The sequence below is a fragment of the Centropristis striata genome, chromosome 10 (genome assembly GCF_030273125.1).
Source record: "Centropristis striata isolate RG_2023a ecotype Rhode Island chromosome 10, C.striata_1.0, whole genome shotgun sequence".
NCBI lineage: Eukaryota > Metazoa > Chordata > Actinopteri > Perciformes > Serranidae > Centropristis > Centropristis striata.
Window position 1 is genome coordinate 13,518,551 of NC_081526.1, and position 20,508 is coordinate 13,539,058.

The 20,508-nt window shown below is 36.7% G+C and overlaps 1 protein-coding gene across 1 annotated transcript; it reads right to left on the bottom strand.

The window, feature by feature from the left end:
• Positions 1-1,502: 1,502 nt before the first annotated feature.
• Positions 1,503-18,997, bottom strand: me3 (malic enzyme 3, NADP(+)-dependent, mitochondrial). Its single transcript, XM_059343315.1, has 15 exons — positions 18,841-18,997; positions 18,190-18,407; positions 12,673-12,806; positions 11,040-11,189; positions 9,925-10,000; positions 9,688-9,849; positions 9,412-9,515; positions 9,103-9,212; positions 7,577-7,674; positions 7,384-7,497; positions 6,081-6,186; positions 5,408-5,550; positions 4,084-4,257; positions 3,886-3,984; positions 1,503-2,763 (listed from the first exon to the last, which is right to left on the bottom strand). Exons 2-15 carry the CDS (start codon positions 18,400-18,402, stop codon positions 2,602-2,604), a joined length of 1,845 nt encoding a protein of 614 aa, XP_059199298.1. The 5' UTR covers positions 18,403-18,407; positions 18,841-18,997; the 3' UTR covers positions 1,503-2,601.
• Positions 18,998-20,508: the final 1,511 nt, after the last annotated feature.

Genomic DNA, 20,508 nt, shown 5'->3' on the forward strand with positions numbered 1-20,508 from the left:
GATAAAGGTTAAAATGTATATATAGAAATAGTAAAAACATACATAAAAGCAACAATAAATAAACACCTGTGCAAAGCATAGCAGGGACAAAACTGTTTTTGTGTCTTTTTGTTCTACACCTAGGGATTGTAAACCTATGCCCAGAGGGGAGGAGCTGAAACTCTGTGTGCAATGGATGGGAACTGTCATTTAAAATTGAACCAGTAATGCGCTGTAATTGTTTTGTGTACAAGGTCCGAGCTGTGGCTCACCAATCAGTCTGCTAGACCACTTTACTATTTGGTTGACTGAGTTTTTATTTTTCAATGAGAGGTTGGGGTGTGTGCGTTACAGGAGCCAGTCTATACCACCCCTATGAATTTTATTGCCTTAAGTGTTATAGTGTGGCCACGGTACCAAATATGAAATTAGACTGCCACCACAGTGCCACCTAGGGGCCGATCAATAAAACCTGAAAGGGTTATCCTCAGGAGGGCATTGACAATAGTTGTACCAAGTTTTGTATAATAATGCACAAACTATCCCTTTAATCCTCATACAGTGTCTGAAGGAGGACTCTTAACTGATATGTATAAGTTAGAAGAGGCAGGTAGCAATGGTGGAAAGTAACTATGTACATTTACTCAAGTACTGGACTTAAAGTAAAATTTTGAGGTACTTTTATACTCCACTACATTTTGAGACATATATTGTACTTTTTATTCCTCTACATTTAGCTGACAGCTTTACTTACTTTTCAGGTCAAGATTTAAAATGAAAAACATGATACATTTAAAATGATTACCCATTTTTATAAATTAAAGCACTTAAAAGTTTATTAGGTAGTTAAAATGAGGGGAGTGGAGTCATTTCACAGTGTGGTATTAGTACTTTTACTGAAGTAAAGGATCTGAACACTTCTTCCACCACTGTCTTTTTTACTTTTTTTTTTACATTTATTTTTCTTTCTTTCTTTTCTTTTCTTTTTCCTATAACGCACACACCCCGACAGCAGCATGCCCCGACACGCGTATACTGCGAGGGCTCGTTCAGTACTGCTTGCAGTCCTAGTTGGATAATGTAATCTTAGTAGCCATCATCACAGTGGCATAAAGCAATGTTTCTAGTTAAAAAGGATTCACCATAATAACTGTTATTAATTAGCTTGAAATAATGGAGAAAAAAATAAAATAGTTAAAAAGTAATGCCAATGGATAAACTTGCTAAAGTAACAAACTGTTGAAACAGCTAGCTAAAGTAATGGTTTAACGATTAAAACAGCTAGCTAAAGTAATGGATGCTAAGCTAAAATCATAGGCTGAAATGGTTAGTTGAAGTGATAGATGGTTGAAATAGGTAGCCAAGTAGTACTAAAGTAATGAATAATTGGTTGAAATAGTTGGTCAAAACTAATTCACTGATGATTTGAAAAGTTAGCTTAAAGTAATATATTTTTTTGCCGATACTGAGGAGTAAAATTATATCAAAGAGATGTAGAAAAATGAGAAATTGCCATAAATGTGTCATATTTTGTTGACAATTTTATTTCAAAAGTTTCATGTTCCCTTTAAAAACATCATGTCAGTACTAAAGCTTGCAGAGCATCATGTTCTCTAGGAGTAAAAGATAATATAGATACAGTTCATCATCAACTTTGGCAAAAACACCACAACAGACAGAGAGCTCTGTACAGAACTAAAGAAAAACACACCAAGGTATACAAAAAACATCCTGATGGTGACACTTAAATCCCCAACAATGCCTCCTCTGAACACATTCAAGAAAAAAGAAGCGTCTCCCATCAAGACCAACTTGATCTCACAGGGAGGCAGAGACAGAAACAGAAATACAGGCTGATTGTGGAGTGCTTTTAGTTGTGTTTGGGTTAAAACTTGTGCAAGAAGATAGGAGTGTAAAATATATAGAAGCAGCTGCAGGGATGAGCCAGATGTGGCTGGAGCAGTGATGTCCTGAGATCACACAGGAAGAGGCACTGAGAGTTTCTATCTTTTTTTAAGCTTAAAAATGAATCCTTTGTTCATTTGTGTCAAGACAAGAGAAGCATTGTGCGTGACTGTGAGACATTGCTCTCTCATTTTATGCATTAGCTCTGAGTCATGTCTCAAAAACGAAAAATGCAAACTATCTTAGCTGGAAAAATCGATTGAAAGGGGTTCAGTTTAAAGTTGAAAAGTTGTAGATGTCATGCTTATGATATCTTGGAGGCTTTGAAGCAACCTGGAACCAGAATTTCCTTCTGGATTAAAAAAAAATATTTTATCTCATCTTATCTTATCTCTTGATATGCTGTTTGTGTGCGTGTTTGAAATATTTCACCCAGTCAGACCTTCAATCAGGTACAGAGAACTGATAAAACACAAAGTACAGCAATGAAAACGGAAAATACAACTCCTACTTGACATTTAAACACTAAAGAAGCCATAGAGAATAACAGACTGCTTGTTCGGCATCTAATTAAGAGGAAGCAGACTAAATAACATTTATAAATGGAAAAAAAACAAAACTAAAAGGCGAGAATCATTGGCAACGCTTCTGTACGGAGGCAATGCAGAAATTTTACGTGACATCACGGCAGCATATCGAGTTTAGAGAGAGTCAAAATCACACGTCCTGGACGTTCATGGCGTCCTGCGGCCAGCTGTACGTGTCCAGAGTGAAGGAGTCGTAATCTGGACTGTAGACATGAGACAGCACGAACGCCTCCTTGTCTTTAGGCTCAGGGTACAACGAAGCGATGTTGTGTTTGTATGCGTAGTTGACAATCTACAAGAGAAAAAAGCAGAAGTTACTATTAGATTTTTTGATCAGTTTCTTGCTATGGATACATGGCGGGTTCAAACATATACACCAAGTCAAAAGAGGTTTTTTGTCCCTTGAGATTTCCAGTTTTTTTTTTCTTTGCACCATTTAGCAACAACTTGATTAAATCACATCTACACAGTCCAGATGAAGATTAGCAGTTTATGAGCAATACACTTGTAATAAATAATATCGAAAGTTGTTATTTAGTCATGAATACTTTGTTTTATGTTCTTTGAAGCATTAAAACTGTAAAGTTTTCAGCGGCTTTAAGAGTAGATTATGTAACATTTCCACATTAAAATGAGTAAAAATATTGAATCTTAACCTCACTGAATTCAATTTAGGATTAGTCCTTTATCAGGCAAAGAACTATATTTGGTAACTTCAGGTAATATTTCGAGAAAAAAGTTGCACATGTACTAGATTAAAATGGCAAATCTACAAGAAAAAAAGTTGCAGATTTAAGAGATTTAAAGTGGCAAATCTGTGCGAAAAAAGTTGCAGATTTACGAGAAAAATGTGGGAAAACAGCAACTTTTTTCACCCAGATTCACCAGGGCACTCATTGAAATACTTGCAAATTCCAAATTTCAACCCTAGAGAATATTGGAGGATATTACATGCTGCCAGAATGTGTAAAAAAACATATGAAAATAATATTTTGAGAAAAAAGTTTAAAGTGGCAAATCTACGAGAAAAAAATGAGTACGGTAGATTTATGAGATTTAAAGTGGTGAATCTGCTTTTTTTATTGTAAATCTGCAACTTTTTCACACAGATTTGCCACTTTAAATCTCTTAAATCTGCGACTTTTTCTCTTGTAGATTTGTCACTTTAATCTAGTAAATTTGCAACTTTTTTCTCGAAATATTACCTGAAGTTACCAAATACAGTTCTTTGCCCGATAAAGGGTTAACACAACAGCTACACTTCAACATACACAATTAATAACATTTGGCAAATCCAGATTGCTCCTCCATATGCAAATGATCACAGGCCACAATATGCCACCATAACATTTGAAATGTTTGACTGAGGTTACATGTGAGGAATGAGGGACCAACACACAGAAAGGTAACTCACCTTCACTGCGATCTTGAAGGAAACCTCCCTGATGGTGTTGAGAGGAGGATAGAGTCTTCCCTCAGCCAGGTGCTCCTCTGTCACCATGTCAGCTATCGCCTGAAACAATAAAGTTAAAACAAAAAAGGTATTTAGTTTCAGAAATCCTCACTAATAAATGTGACTGTGTCATAAATATGAGGTAACAGGAGACGATACCTCTGCTGTGGTGAGGAAGATGTCGTCAGATATGTGGCGCACTCCACACGCGATGACACCCAAAGCGACTCCGGGGAAGACGTAGGCGTTGTTTCCCTGTCCGGGGAAGAAGGTGCGCCCGTCAGCCAGCGTCACCTTGTTGAACGGACTTCCACTGGCAAAGATACCGCGGCCCTGAAGGAGAAGAAGAGAGGAAGAGGAGGATAGAGAGGAAACAGACGCTGTGAGTCACTTCTGTAGAAAGAGAACGGACAGAGATGTTTGTTTTCCGTTTGGTTGTTTGATTTTGAGTTTGTTATTTTACCACTGGGGCGCTGTGCAGAAATATTTATGTATCTGCAGGGGATGGTAATGCTAAACTGTACTGGGACGTATTGTAGATGTTTACAGAAAAAAGTGGATTTACATGATGATTACTCAACTGTAATTATGAATTAAATGGCTTCAGCTGATCATGAAACCAGCTCACCATGTGTTCATGATGAGTTATATGTTATATATGATTGTTATGCTAAAAGGCAAGATCAGTGTTTATTTAACAATGTTTGATTTTTCAACATTTTATAAAAAAAATATAAAAAAAGAGAATGTATTCATACCTAAAATATCCAGGATAATACTAATTATTTAATTCCAATTAATTATATGAATTGACTAACTATTCACATTAAAAACACATATCAATTAAATCCCATTACATCATTATTGAATAATAATATTAATCACAGTAATAATAAAAAACACAGACATTACAATAGAAACATTTACATTACCTAAAAATAAAATACTTATAATATATTTAGTACTTTTAGTCATTTAAAAAATAATTTAAATATACGGTATAGATCATTTGCTAATCATTTGGGACACAGATTCAATTACAAATTGTATAAAGTCAATATATTTAATGTTCAAGCTCATAAACTGTTGTTCTTTTATCAATTTACAATCTAAATTCAATGCATTTGGGGTTTTTTATTTATTTATTTATTTTTACACATTTTACACAATATCCCAGCTGTTTTGGAGTTGCAGTTGTATAAAATCCACATCAAAGTGGAGCCATATCTGCATGATGAAATGGACTACAATGGCTGAATTCATGAGTCATTTCCACATATAAACTGCAGTTTGAGCAGCAATGAGTTGTGAAAGGCAAGAATTTATCAGCAAAAGAAGGAATGTAAAATAAAGCAGCTTCCATTCATTCATATACGCAATAGTGTTTATGTGAGAAACACTAAAAGCATGAACCTCAAACCAAATGGAAACTTTTCTACTCTAAGTGCAGCACTTTCTAACCTCCAGTGAGGCTGATAGATACCTCTGTGAGCTGGTAGCACTGCTCTGCTGTGCACTCTGCCTTGCTGGTGGGATTACTCAGAGCGAAGATGATCGGCCTCTCATTGTTTGTCGCCATGTTTTTGATAATCTTCTCAGTAAAGGCTCCTGGGATGGCGGCCACTCCTTCACGTCAGAAAAAACGAGAAGAGGGAGAATCAGCATCAACAGAAATTTAATAAAAAGTGCTATTCCTAGGATTTAGACCACAGGAGTCAATTACTGTCAAGCGAGAAAATTATCTCAAAATTATACTATTTTAACCCTCTGGATCGGTTTCTGCTTTTAATTACTTCTAATAATTTTCCTTTAATCTTAAAACACAAAAGACTTGAAACAATTCTGTCAACAGTTTTGATTAAAAGTCTAGAAATATCTTCCAATTCATCACACATGCAGAGTTTAAATTAAGACTCATGAATACTAACATTCAAATCTAAAATCTTAGTGAAACATTAGTTGATTCAGAGCAAATTGCCAAGTTGTTATTGAGCTAAACAAAGCTGGAGAATTCACCTTTAATAGGTTTCTCTGTTTTCCACAACTGATCAGGACCATGAATGGATGAAAAAAACAATGTGAGTTATAAATAAAGTGTTTTAATTGTTATTTTAACACCATTAAACACCACAATGTGACCGTCCTGGTAGACTCACCTATGATGGCTGTGGGTTTTAGCGTTTCCACCACCTCCTCCAGCGTCTTCACATGCGGGTGATCGTGAGCGAACTCCTCCTTCTCGTGGTTCAGGTGGCCTCTTCCCTACAATTGGGTAAAAAGATGGTGCCCTTTAATTTACACACAGAGGATGTTCTTTGAATTTCATTTAAACTGTGCCATCTTAATACGTTAAAAACAGTCCAAATTATAGCACATTTATTCTCACAAAAGTAAGAAATATTCTTATTCTAACATGAGGTCAAAGACTGTACGGATTCCCCACACTGCATGTTTCCTCCATGTTTGGTGAAACAAAAACCTAGAATAATTCCAACCCCTTCCCTCAATCACAGCTGAGGGAATCTGGTCATCAAACGATTAATTACAACTAATACAAAATAATTACTCAGAAAATTCATATTATTTCACAAGTCAAAAGGAGAGGATTTACATTACCACAATAAAAAAAGCTCATTCTAAAAATATAATTTGCAATCAACACGAAAAAACAAGGACATCAGATGGGGTTGTCACGACAATTTCTAACACTTTGATTAAATACTAGCTCAAAAAAAATTATACTCAGTACTTATTTTAATATGAGTAAAAAAGAAAAAAAAAGAAAAGTATTGTTTTATCTGTGCAGCTTTAGGTTGAAAATCTGATTGTAGATCTGTATTTTTAAATAGCTGAGGTACTTTGGATACTATTTTTATTATTTACGATACATTTAACAAAGTGAATACTAGAGGTGGGAATCCCCAGAGGCCCCAGGATACGGTTTTATCACGATACTTGAGTCATGTTACGATATTATTGCGATTTTAAGCATTTTGCGATATGGTGAGTATTATGATTTAACTGTTTAACTGTATTTTGTGTACACAAAATTAAATTCAATCAAGAATTGTTTTGTCAAATAAGAGAAAATTCTCAGTCTATTCATCTCACTTCAGTCTTTTTATTTCTCCACAATGAGAATCAAACCCACAGACTGAACAACAAAGTATTCAGTCAAACTGAACTGAACTGATATCAAACATGTATGGACGACAACTATTGTAGCATTTTCTCAAACTTTCCTCAACTTTAAGCTTCACTGCTCTAAATTATTTTGAATGAAACATAAAAAAAGCCTCTAACTCTGCAGCATTATTTTAACTTCCCAACACAATATCATGATGCACATGGTGCCTATAGATTCCTTAAATCTTCTAGTTTCATATGATACCAGGATTTACAGTATATTAAAAAACAGCAGAATGAATATGTGTACGGCTGAGCGAGGGCACACATTACCTTCACGATGAGACCTTTTGAATCCACCATCCAGATCCTCTTTGCAGCTTCTTCTCTACTCACTCCCTCTTTAGCCATCGCCATCATCAGCAGGTGAGCGATACCCAGAGCAGCCTGGGAGAAAAAAAACACTCTCCATATATGTATATTGTTATTCAAATCAGAATTAAAATCCGAGTGAGCAAAACCTCACCTCGCCCGCCCCCTGGAACACCACGGTGTGATCCAACAGTGTGTTCTTGGTGATCTTCAGAGCAGCTAAGATCCCGGCGACAGCTACAGACGCCGTGCCTGAAGAGATGAAGGAAAACATTTGAGATCAGTCACTAGAATATGCAGATTTAAAAAGGCAGTGATGATATTTAGGTAAATAGTTTTCAATCATTTGTGTCTTGTGTCTATAGAATGCTGTTAAAGATTACAAGCAAATATATCTATGACATGAATACTGAAATAAATAAATGAGCAATAAAAGAGCTCAAATATAAAGAGTTGTGAAACAAATGTGGCATTAGAAAATACATTTTCATTAAACACTTATACTGACAAATTTAAATAACTTCATTTATATTTGTCCATGCAGACCATAAGATTAACAAGTGTGTCAGTGTCTCCAGTGAAATAATGTGCAAGTCAGATCAAGTATTAAAGTAACATTTAATAATTAGTATTTTTCTGATATTTGACCGTTTTCATGTCATATTTTATGGTTATAATGTTAACTGTAAAAAGAGGCAGTTTGAGTAGAATATGTCTGTGTTTTCTTATGTTTTATGTCTATAATAACATCCTGACACCAGCAGTAGTAGCAGTATTTGTAGTTACCAGAGATCTCCAGCAGAGGGAGCACACAGCTTCGCTTTCTCCCTGCAGCTCATTACACCCATGATCCAAGAAAGTTTGTTCCCCGGATCTTTGATGCAAAAGTTTCCTTTGTTTAACTGTCAATGGCATCACATCCCCTTTGTACATGTGGTCGCCTTCCAAAAAGTCTCATAAATTGTCTTTTTGTCCAGTTTTAAGCCACATTGTTATGATATACTTTTTATATCTAGTTGTTTTTAACTGTATACTTTGACCAAATGAAGGATACAAAGAAAGTGTTAGCGACCTCTTGGCTCACAGCCCCTCCAGGATGTCATATGTCCACTCAACAGCATCAGAGCAACATACATTTTTAACATAAAACTGCTTTATTCATACTCATCACTGTTTTTAATCACCTGGCCCATTTGTTTTAAAGAGGAGAGACCTCTGCAGATAATTCTGCTGCCGTTTAAAAACGATAAACACTGAAGGAATCCTAATCAGGAGAAGCTGACTGCTTTGATTGCAATGGTGGTGGAAACAACAACTCCCATATTTTGTTAATGCTGTGACTGAAAATTACATATTATAAGGGTCACTTGAATCTTAGTGAGGGTCCGAGTGAGGATGTATTCTTCTGGCTAGAAACAGGAAACAGGATGAACCGATTGTAAATTACTGTTATTTTGCAGCAGTGCTTTGATTGAGATTGAGATTTAAATCTTAATCTTACGATTTCTAGGTTTTTCTTTCCTTGTCATTCTGAGCATGTGGTATTTCTGGCTTGTGATTATTTGGGTGAAATGAGGTAAGGTCATGTTGAATATTTAGATGGTAAAAATGTGTTATGTCTGTTTATCTTAACACAAAAAAAGAGATGAATAGTGATTGTGCACCGGAGTGTTTAAATACCCTGGATGTCGTCGTTGAAGGTGCAGTATCGATTCCTGTATTTGTTGAGGATGCGGAAAGCGTTGCTGTTGGCGAAATCCTCAAACTGTATCAGACAGTTCATCCCGTACCTGCAGAATGAGTCAGAAACCAGAGGACACATGCATTAAAATTCACCATTTAGACAGAAATATGTGTACACATTCTTTTTGTCAGGATTCTTCCTTTATAAATACCAGGTTATGTGTGGGAAAAGAAATATACATGCTTCATACAGCTGTCCCTTGGAGCCACTCGCACATTTTATTAGACATTTGTGTTTCAACTCACTTGTCTGTCACGGCCTGCATGAACTCATCGACCAGCTCGTCATACTCCTTTCCTCTGATTCTCTTGTGCTTCAGTCCGATGTACAGGGGGTCATCGAGCAGCGTCTGGATTAAAATATAAATATCACTCAGACGATAAGAGACAATTTATAGATTTATAGAGTTTTAGGGCTGCTCAAAATCACGTACTTATCAAGTAGCGACTGATAAGAGTCAGATATGAAATGCTGCACCGGCTCATAAAGAAGCCGCCCTGCAGCTCAGCGATCAAACACACCTGGTTGTCAGTGCCGACGTCCAGTAGCACAGGGAGGCACTGCTGCGGCCGAACGCCTCCGCAGGCTGTGTAGAGCGCCAGTTTCCCGACAGGAATGCCCATACCGTAGCCGCCCAGGTCACCCAGGCCCAGAATACGCTCCCCATCTGTCACCACAATGGCCTTCAGGAGAACAAATATCATTAATGTGTGAAAACAGCTGAGTGTGTGTGTGTGTGTGTGTGTGTGTGTGTGTACCTTTATGTCTTCTTCAGGCCAGGAGTTGAGCATGGTTGCGATGTGACCTTTATCATGGATGGTGATGAAGAGTCCTCTGTAAACAAGCAGGTTTTAGTTACAAAGGCAGCAATATTGATTAAATAATGCATGTTCTCACATCTGTTTTCTGCACACTGTTGGTTTCCATTCACTGCAGTCAGACATGAAAATCAATCATCAGATACTTAAAACTCGCCTGAGAAAGATCGTCCACAACACTCATTATTTTGAAGCCTTATCAGGTAAGAATGACATAAAATTTTTTTAATTAAAATCTCTACCACTGATTCAGCAAATATGGGCCCTGATTTAAAACATTTACCTTATTTTTTCTTAATATTCAGATGGTTTTATTTTCCATTTCATGCATTCTATTTCCATATAATGTTTACTGCTATTATCAAGAATGTTTTAGTCATCTTATTTCCCATTAATTGTGAGATTCTAGTCCAGTTTTTATGGTCATTCTACATCTATTTATGTCATGTATTTTCCTTTTGTAAAGCAATTTGGGCTGCATTTTTTATTCTCTCTTTAGTATTGTTAATTATTATAGAATTAAAACAGAAGTTCAAAGGATAAAAACTAGATTTTATGTACTTTTTAAAATCTATTTTTTCTTAGACGTAGCAGTGTCAGACATCTATTTCACTGTGTGTTTTTGAAACTTTACTGCTGAACTCTGGTGGATTTCTTAAATCTTCTCTTCTGACTCTTAAATACAAAGAAGGCTTTTCAATAAATGTATTACTGCTTTTATTAATTTGTTATTCCCTTTATCCTTCACACCACTCTCCTCAATTTACCCACTTTTGGTTTGAATAAGTCCATGTTGTGCAGTTGAGACAGCCATGATGCAAACAAGAGTCAATCTGTTGTCTTTCTTTGCATGAAAATCACAATGCAATTCAAATGAAACCAGAACAGCACTCTCGTGTTCTTTGTGGTGGATTCACAAACTCAAACCAGACTTAAATCTCAACAACATGAAACCTGTGACTTAATAGAGCATGTCAAACCAAATGTAAGAGTGCAAGAACACCTAAGAAAACAGTATTGCTGTGCAGCTGCAGTGTGGATGTGATTAATCTCACCGTGGTCTCCTGAAGGCAAGTCCGTACTGCTGGCAGGCGAGGCCGACAGTGGGAGTGTAAACGATGGGCATGAACTCCTCGATGTCAGAGGTCAGCAAACGGTAGAACAGCTTCTCGTTCCTGTCCTGCAGCGTCATCAGCAGGATGTACCTGACACACAGAAAGAGAGAGACATCAACACCTGATGGCACAAAAAAGTTTATTTAAAATGCAAATTTCAGCGTCATGAATGAAGTTTCAAACTATTCAGTACAACCCTAGCCAGGCACAGATATTACAAGCCTTTTTCAAGATTCTTTTTCTGTAATATAGACAGGAAATTTAGTGAGGAAAAGAGAGAGAGGGGTTTGACATTTAATAACTGTTCAAGCATAAAATCAAACGAGGGGTTCTACAATAATATGACTTTGTGTATTGAGCTGCTGGATGCTGCTTTATAAATGTTGATGAGACACTAAATCAACTTTTAATCATACAACAGCAGCTGAAACAGATGCGCCACGCTAAAGAAGATTTGAGTAAACAATCGGGACAGCCCAGATTGAACATCTGCAGCAGCTGTATTCGTGGAAAGCACTTCATCATGTTTTAGTGCAGTGATTCTCAAAGTGGGGTCTGTGGCACTCTGTGGGTAGGAGTGTCAAATTTTCAGATTCATTCAGACACACGAGGATCCTCGGTATATTCTCCATCTTTAAAGCTGTCCTTAGCTAGAAAAAATAAAATAAATAATAAATCAGATAACAATTATTTATTTGGCTCTGCACTTTTTTGTACAATTACAGCTTCTCTACAGCGCCGCCACATGTACCTTGGATACGCTCTGCTTATTGCTGCATCTTATCTTTCATATGCCTTTGTCATAATTTTTTTTATCCCCCGTTTTGTTTTTTACTTTGTCATTATTTGACTCTATATGTTTTCTTGTCTTCACTTGTTCTATATTCACTGCAGTACACAATAAAAAGAAAGAAAGAAAGAAACTTTTCCTTGATTGTAAATTCTTAATTCTTATTTATTATTATTTTTGTCTTTTAATGTACTGTTTTTTGATGTTTGTTGTTTTTTTTTTTTTGTTATGCTGAGGATTAGTTCTAGGGGTGGGGGAAGGGGGGTACAAAAAATGTGAAAAAAAAATGATGAACTGTCTATCAAGCGCTGTATGTGTATTCATGTTTCTCACCAGTAAAACTTGGGGGAAAAGAAAAAAAAAAGAATGAGGAACGTTGTAATTTCTTAACTTTTTAAACTCTACTTTGCGTCTATGTAACCCAAGTTTATGTTACATATCAAGGCGACTTCTTGTGCAGATTTAAAGTTATATTTCAAACACATTTTATTTAGTATCACTAATAAATACTCACCCTTTAGAGGCTTAAAATGTTGCTGTACGAGGTTGAAAGTTCTCACCATCACATGCAATGACAACGTTTCATTTGTATTCATGTTAAATATGATGAAAAAAAGATAAATACAGTATATGTACAGTATATGTATATTACTTTGAGCTGAATTGTTTGTTGTGAGTGCTCACTGCAAGAGCTCCTCTCTCCATTTGCTACAAATCAAAGCTTGTGTCTGGCGAGAAAAAAAAAAAGTCAATATATGTGTGTGTGTTTGTGTGTTCCCTCACTTGTCCAGAGGGTTGGTGCGTGTCTCATAGCTCTTCATGACGCGCAGCACTTGCACATCCTGCGAGAGGAAGCAGGGCGGCAGCAGGCCGTGGATGCCCAGCTGCTGGCGCTCCTCCAGGGTGAACGCCATTCCCTGCAGGGTGGAAGAAGAGCCATTATACCACACTGTGATCCTTCACTGTGAAAGGGTTCGCACAGGGTGAAGCCCACAAACTAAATAAGAAGTCAGGAAACCACGGTGACTCATGTGTGAGTCATCAGTTTATGACTCATGCCCCGCGCCCTACAGCGGTCTTTTTCATCTTTTCTCTAAATCATGCATTAGCGGACATTCTTGTCTGGAACCACTGGTCACAAGTCAGCACTGCAAAGTCCTACAAATGTTTTGAGCAGTAAAACAACAAGGCCGAGCTTTTATTCTGGTAGGCAGCAGCCTTGCACCCCTCTGCCTTCTGGTTATGCTTAGTGCTGCTGCTCCTCTGCCTCGGCGCTGGCAGGCTTCCCAAAGAGTGATCGGAGGGGAGCGTGAGGTTTAATCTATTTATTCTGTCCAATAGTGTGGAAGCCTGAACTCACTCCCCCGTCAGCTCCACTTGTCTCACCTCGTCTCCGCAGTACCACTCTCTCCGTTTCCTTTTGATTCGTGCACAGCAGAGGAAACACTGACCTACATGAAGAATAAACCAGCCTTCGAGGGTCAGTTTCTGTTAGTCTACTGTGAGTGTGTGAATTCTTCCGAACACACTCTTTGTCCCAGTAAATTATTCATGCTGGAGTGTGAAAGGTGATAGTGGATTAGATATCTGGTTGCTTACACCGTCATCAAATCTACAGTTGTTACACAAGCGGCATGTTTTATAGTGATGGGTACTTTGATGATACAACAGCTGAACAACTGCGTTGTAAAGCTGCAAGCAACAGTGTGCACAGCAGAAGGCCTGCCTGCCAGAGGTCATTAAAGGAGATACTGATACACCGATGCCTTAAATACCAAACCAGATTAACATTAAACAAGGAGAAGGAACATCTTCCAAAATAATCTAACACTGCAAAAAAAAAACGGAGACCTTTCTATCGTGAACATGCTGTCACAGAATAACACAGTTAAGCTAAACCTGTTAGAGCGAGCAGGTAAAGTAAACACATTAAGGTGGCACTCCTGACCAGCTATTTTTAGACACTTCAACTGCTTTACCTTGGTGTCAGACAGCCCTTCCCAACAGGGAGCTGAAGCTGTTATATTCATCTTCGCTCTTTTGTATGCCACCAGACTCTATTGACAAAAATAGTAATTTTATCTTGCAGAGTTGCGGTTCTACTGCTGTATCAATCAGTTAGTTAGTTTGTGTTATTGTGCAACTTTGGTGTTTTAAACAGTTAGTTCGGTTTCACCAAAATTCCACAAACAAACTAATCGAAGCAGCGATTGACCAGCAAGTCTTATGTTCTGCTTAGGGCTGGGCGATTTGGACCAAAAGTCATATCCTGTTATATTTAGGCTGAATATCAATATACGATATATATCCTGATATTTTTATTGCAAAGTGAGAGCAAATGTTCAGTCAAAGTGTAATATGACATGTCACAAGTAGTTGTATTGAAACCGTTTATTTAAGTGAACATAAATACTGTATAACAACAGGAGTACCTTTTTTTTGTTTCCAAATCAAAGCTCCATAAAGTGCACATTTAAATAAAAAAATATTTTAAATAAAAACAGCCTATGAAATAAAATAGGCCAATCTTTTTCTGAAGTAAATATAGAGATATATGAGAAAAGAATAACAAACATTACAAAATAACTAAATATGACAAACCCTAGTAAGGGCAGCATTTATATAGAAAGAAAGAAGAAAAAAAACAATATCGGTATATGCAATATGCTCTAATTCCATACCACATTTAAAAATATAGCGATATATCTTTTATATCGATATATATCGCCCAGCCGTAGTTCTGCTAATTAAAATTACTGCTTTAATCAATGGAGTCTGGTGGAGCAGTGAAAATATTCTAAATATAGTGTTAAGTTAAACTATATTGATTATTTTTGTGGCTGAAAACCATTTTGCTGCTGCCCCCGTCCACAGCAGCACTGCCTGCTTCTCTAAACTGGAAGCATGCGGGCCGCCATCTACTGTAAATAATACACTGACTATGGATAAGCACCTCATACAACCACACTTCAAAAACTATCCCTTTAAATCTACATGTCATCTGTCAAAACAAAAGCAAAGTAAAACTAAATGATATATGTGTGAGTGGTTTAAACTCTTTGACTTTGGCTGCGATCCAAACCTTATCATGGATTACCCTGAAGTTACAACATCATTGTGCCACATATTATCACACGTATAGCATTTATTACAGTTATGAGCTGATTTAGTTTGACATTTGAGAGGTCACTGGTATCAATTCGGCAGGTTTGCAGGAAGGATATAAGTGAATCCTGATATTACTTCCTGATATAAACTCAGTGTCAATGTGTGTTACACCAAAGTCAATAGTGATAATTGTGTAACACAAGCAAGCAGTTACTCAATTTTAACCTTGCAGTACAGTCTTAAAAGTTATTTGAAAGTAATCATGTGACTAATTATTGAGCAGCTTCTTAATAAAAAAATTTTCACAGTGGGTCTAAAGTTGCTGACTGTTTCCTCTAAGTTGACCTGTGAGTCAGCGTGTAACTGCTGACTGAGCATCAGGAACTGTGACCAACCTCCTATCAACTCAAATGAAAGCAATAAACTCAGCTAAACTTATGTCCTGCTGTCCTCACAGAGCAAGCAGGCAGAAAAAAAGTATTCCCCTTACAGATTGTAAAAAAAAAAAAGCACAGTGAAACGGCTGATCAGTCACGTAGTCGAAGTTTGTTTTTTACCAGTTCTGCAACTGTAGCATCTTTGAAGCAGTTCTGAAAAAATACTTTCACACTGTGACTGTAACAACAAGACTTTATTCAAGAATTATGATCTTACGCATTGCTATTGTCCCAGTCTTAAATGAAGTGTGTATTATCATAATTATTATACACTTTAATATTGACTAAAATGTGAGAACATGGCATCTGTCATAATAAAGAAATAATAATGGCAATAAATATATATGTAAAAGCAAAAGTGTCAATATAAATATATAAATTAGTAAAAATAAATAAATGAATAAATAATTATATTTTTTATTTTAAATAGGATGTTTTTCAAAGGATTATTTTCATATAATTTTGAATTCAGCCTGTGCTGATTCTGATTCTGTGAGATAACCACACCCCAAACATTTGAATATAAGAAATTGAAATAAAAATAGCTGAGGAATAGATGTGGCATTATGAAAATAGAAAAAATATATTTTTTTTACATTAATTTAGTCATTGAACTTTACTGACTCACTTATGTATCAATATTTACATTTATTTACTTATTGCTAAATATATTTATTAGAGGAGTTGACAGGAAGTCCATTCACAACTCCAGATGCGTTTAGCGTTGCTCTGATGCACCGTGTGGTACTTACATGCATAGACATATATACATACGTATATATGTCTATGCTTACATGGTATTCTCTGTTTATATATGTTCCACCATCACACAACATGGTATGTGGGACATAATGTTATTTGTAGACACAGTCATGTGAACGCATGCTCAACATTAATGTTTGAAGACACATTTCATATTAATGTAAAAATTAATTTTAAGTGTTATGTTTGTACAATAATTTGTTGATTGATGTTTTTTCTTTGTGGTTTTCCACAGAACTTTACTATCAGGACCGTGGCAGTTTAGTCCTCGTTACATCTTAATCTTAGTTTACTACAAGTACACTAAATTACCAACATAATCCACCATCTAGAAAGCTAGCTAGAACATATGGAAAATGTAGCAGGCCAACAGAGGAGCTAAAATATAAATAAGTTGTGATGACACCTCACACATTATCTGTGAGCGAGGTCATTTATAGTAAACACATGAGGACAAAATGCCAGAATCAGTTAAGTATTTTTCAAGCTAAAATACCAACAATGTATTTATCAAATGAAAATACTTTGGAGTTTTCTTGTTGTTTGTTAAAATAATAGTATTAATAATAACAACAATAATAATGATTATAATAAACTGAACATCTTTGGATTTTAGACTATTGGTTTAGAGTGAACAAAAAACAAAAAAGCATTTTCACAATAAACAGTAACTTTTATACCAAAAGTTTAATAAAAAAGAAATAACCAGTGTTACTCAGAAATTAAAATAAGATAATAAAATTTCAGCCCTAACATGCATTCACATAAAAATAAAGAAAAAGAGTATCTTCTGTTGTGCTATGTTTATATTGCCCTTGGAGAAATTAAATCTTTATTTTTCAACATTCTTTGTGATCTTTGTAACTGTTTATGTTCATGTGTTATTGTGTTTTCTGTTTTGCTGGCTGCAGTTTTGTGATTTTTTCTTGTTTATCTTGGAAGAGATAAGCTAGTAGTTAGACTACCTGCTTGAATAAAGACTGATAAATAAAGACATAAACAAGAATACAGACAAGCACATTGCCATCACATGCACATTACAGGAGAGTTCACACCATCACCTTAACCTGTTTTCTTATCCATATAGAATAAAATATATTTGCAGATATTGAAAGGGTCACGGCTTACAAATATTTAGGGATCACTATTGATCAGAAGCTGTCTTTTAACCCCCATATTGAAAGCCTTGTGACAAAACTAAAACTAAAATTAGGATTATTTTTTAGAAACAAATCTTGTTTCTCCTATTGGTCAAGGAAATATTTGATTTCTGCAACTTTTTTGCCTCTACTGGATAACGGTGATCTGCTTTTCATGAATGCAACAACTTAGCCTTAAGAAGCTGGACTGTGTTTATCATTGTGCTCTGCGTTTCATTACTGGCTTGGGAAATTGTACACATCATTGTACTCTGTAAGCCACGGCTGAAATGCCAACTTTGTATGTTCGCAGGCAGTCTCATTGGTTATTTTTTATCTATAAAGGTATTCTTGGGCTGCTTTCCTCTTACCTGTGTGCATACATGTGTCGAAAACAAACTAAACATGGTCTACTCTCACAAAATATTGTACAGATGCTGGTGCCAAGAGTGAGAACTGAGTTAGGTAAGAAAGCTTTTAGTTACGCCACCCCTTTATCATGGAATAATCTGCAAAATGAATAGAAATTGTCTGAGTTGATCACAATCGGTGAATTTAAATCGATTCAAAAGGATAAAGAAATTATTTCTCTTGGTCCGTGTGACTGCTCCATAGAAGTCTCAACTAAGGCTCCTTCAGTGTTGTTGTAATGGCTCTATATGTATTTAATTGTTTATGTTAACTGTGTTTAAATGTTGTAACTTGTCACTTTTTATGCTGCTTTCTTGGCCAGGTCTCTCTTGCAAAAGAGATTTTTAATCTCAACGAGACTTTTACCTGGTTAAATAAAGGATATATAAAAAAATATTGCTGTGATAAATAAGAAAATGTTTCAGACACTTCAGAGAGCTCACCTTGTTGAGGTGTGGGTTTCTGGTGATGTCGTAGCCCCTCTTCTTGGTGCTGACGCTGGCCTTGCGGGTCGTCTCGGAGTGGCAGACCCGCACAGCCTGCAGAGAGGCCGGCATGACCCCGGCTGGGTGACCCGGGGACCCGGCTAAGACCCCCATCCCGCCTGCCGTGCGCCTGCACAGAGACAGAGCGGCTCTTCCTGGGAGCGAGTTCATGCTGCCTGCAGACAACAACAACACACAGTGAGTGACAGTGAAACCCTGCTGGTGGTATAACAAGTCACCTTCCAGTTCAAAGAGGGACGACCTAGAAGCGCCACACATACCGTGAATATCACAAGTTCTCAGTGTAAACAGTCTGAGTGTGAATCTGAGCCTTTAGCTTTACCCAAGCTGAGTCACAGCGATAAACAAGTGCCGTAGCAGCTATTTTACTGCGATTAAATAAAATAAAAAAGAAAGATAGTTCATAAATGATTCGGCCGATGTTTGCAGTGTGTTCATATTAACATCACTGAATGTGTGCCTTCAGTAGCTCAGCTAGCTACTGTTAGCTTTCCGCCGCTTTTGTCATAATTAAGTGTTTTCTCAATGGAACAATCGGCGCAGCTGCTAACTGCAGCTAGCGGGTGGCTAATATCCTGTAAACCTCACCTGAAAACGGTGTGAAGCTGCTTCGCCTCTGACTTCAATCCTCATAGGAGGCGTTTCTCTGTCCTGTGCTCGCGTTACCGTTGTGTTATCAATGGATGTTGTGGAGGATATCGACAGCTGACAGCTGATCCAGGCTCCTTTGACTTTGACGGTCTCACTTTTCCCGCTGGAGCCACCAATCAGACCGCAGCATGGCCCAACCCCACCTCCTCCCCCCGCTGTGACTCAGAAAACCCGGCCTCCATCTCCAAAATATGCACCCAAAATCTAACATAACTCTCTTTATGTTTATGTTTAAAAAACTGTATATGCTGTTGTGATTACTGCATTGGTAATGCAACAGCGGCACTATTTCCGTTTTAATGACTGAATTCTGTTTAATAAAAAGCAAAGCCTGTGGAAAAAAAGACATTTCTCAGCTCTTACTCATGCACTGACACAAACACTGAACTCAAATCAGTTCAGTCTGCAGGTCATATAAATAGCCTCTAGTTCCCCCTGCTGTCAGAAAAGCCTCTCTACTCTTGCTTGTTACAGTCATGACCGGTTCATTAAACAGGTTTAACCGGCCTGTGTTTTAACCCCTGGGGCAAAAAGTTGTGTTTGTCCACTCAGCTTCTATAAATATATCCTTTATTTAACCAGTTAGGACTCACAGAGATTAAAATCTGTTTTAAAGATTGGCCTGGCCAAGAGAGAAGCATAGACACTGTTTCAACAATAAACAAACAATACAACACTGTAAATTAATGAGTGGAATAGTTAAAATGCAATCAAGCAAAAATAGCTGTAATGCATAAACATTTTCAATGAAACATTTACGAGCAATCACATGCATGTTTTGCAGTGTACACAGCACACTTTATGGTAAATAGGGGCTACGCTGTATTTATGCTGAGTGTAACAGGAAGATTACAGCAACACTGTCATACCGAATGGACCGCCAGTATAACACAGCAGAATCTACGACCTCGAAAAAATTTTTTAGCTAATGCAACACATATTTACAAGAATTAAAATACCGCACATGATTACCTTTATGAAGTTACACCAATTGTAAGATTGTTGTATTACACCACATTAGTTTTAGCTGGATGTAAATGTTAAACTAGCAGTTAACATGTACAATACACAAACAAAACAAAATATATAACTGAATAAATGCACTGATGTACACACAAAAAGAAATCTACTTTTCCCAGTTTGTAATTCCACTTTAAGGACATCTTAGTACTATCTTAATACTACTAAGTGAATAAATGACCCACTTCCCACGAGCTGTATCTAAAAAGCTTTATTTAAAACATACACATTTCATCACAACACATCTCTTTTCATGTTTATAACAAGAAGCAAATATTTATAAAAAGCACAATTATAGGTCGGTCCACTAACTCTGTCCATGTAGTGTACTTTTTATGGCAGTTACCGTCTTGTGTTGAGTGTTAAAAAAAAAGAGTCACTTTAAATAGTAAAATAATTATTTAGGAAACAACAAATACACACTGTATCTGTCTCTGCAAAAACACACATAACCTGCTCACAGTGATGAAGCTAAATAACCCACAAAATCTCAGAGGATTCAACAATCTGCTTGTTAGAACTGTTTTGTGTTGAGAAAATAATATTTACAGACTTTTTCTCAAACACAAAACAGTCTGCAGGGGA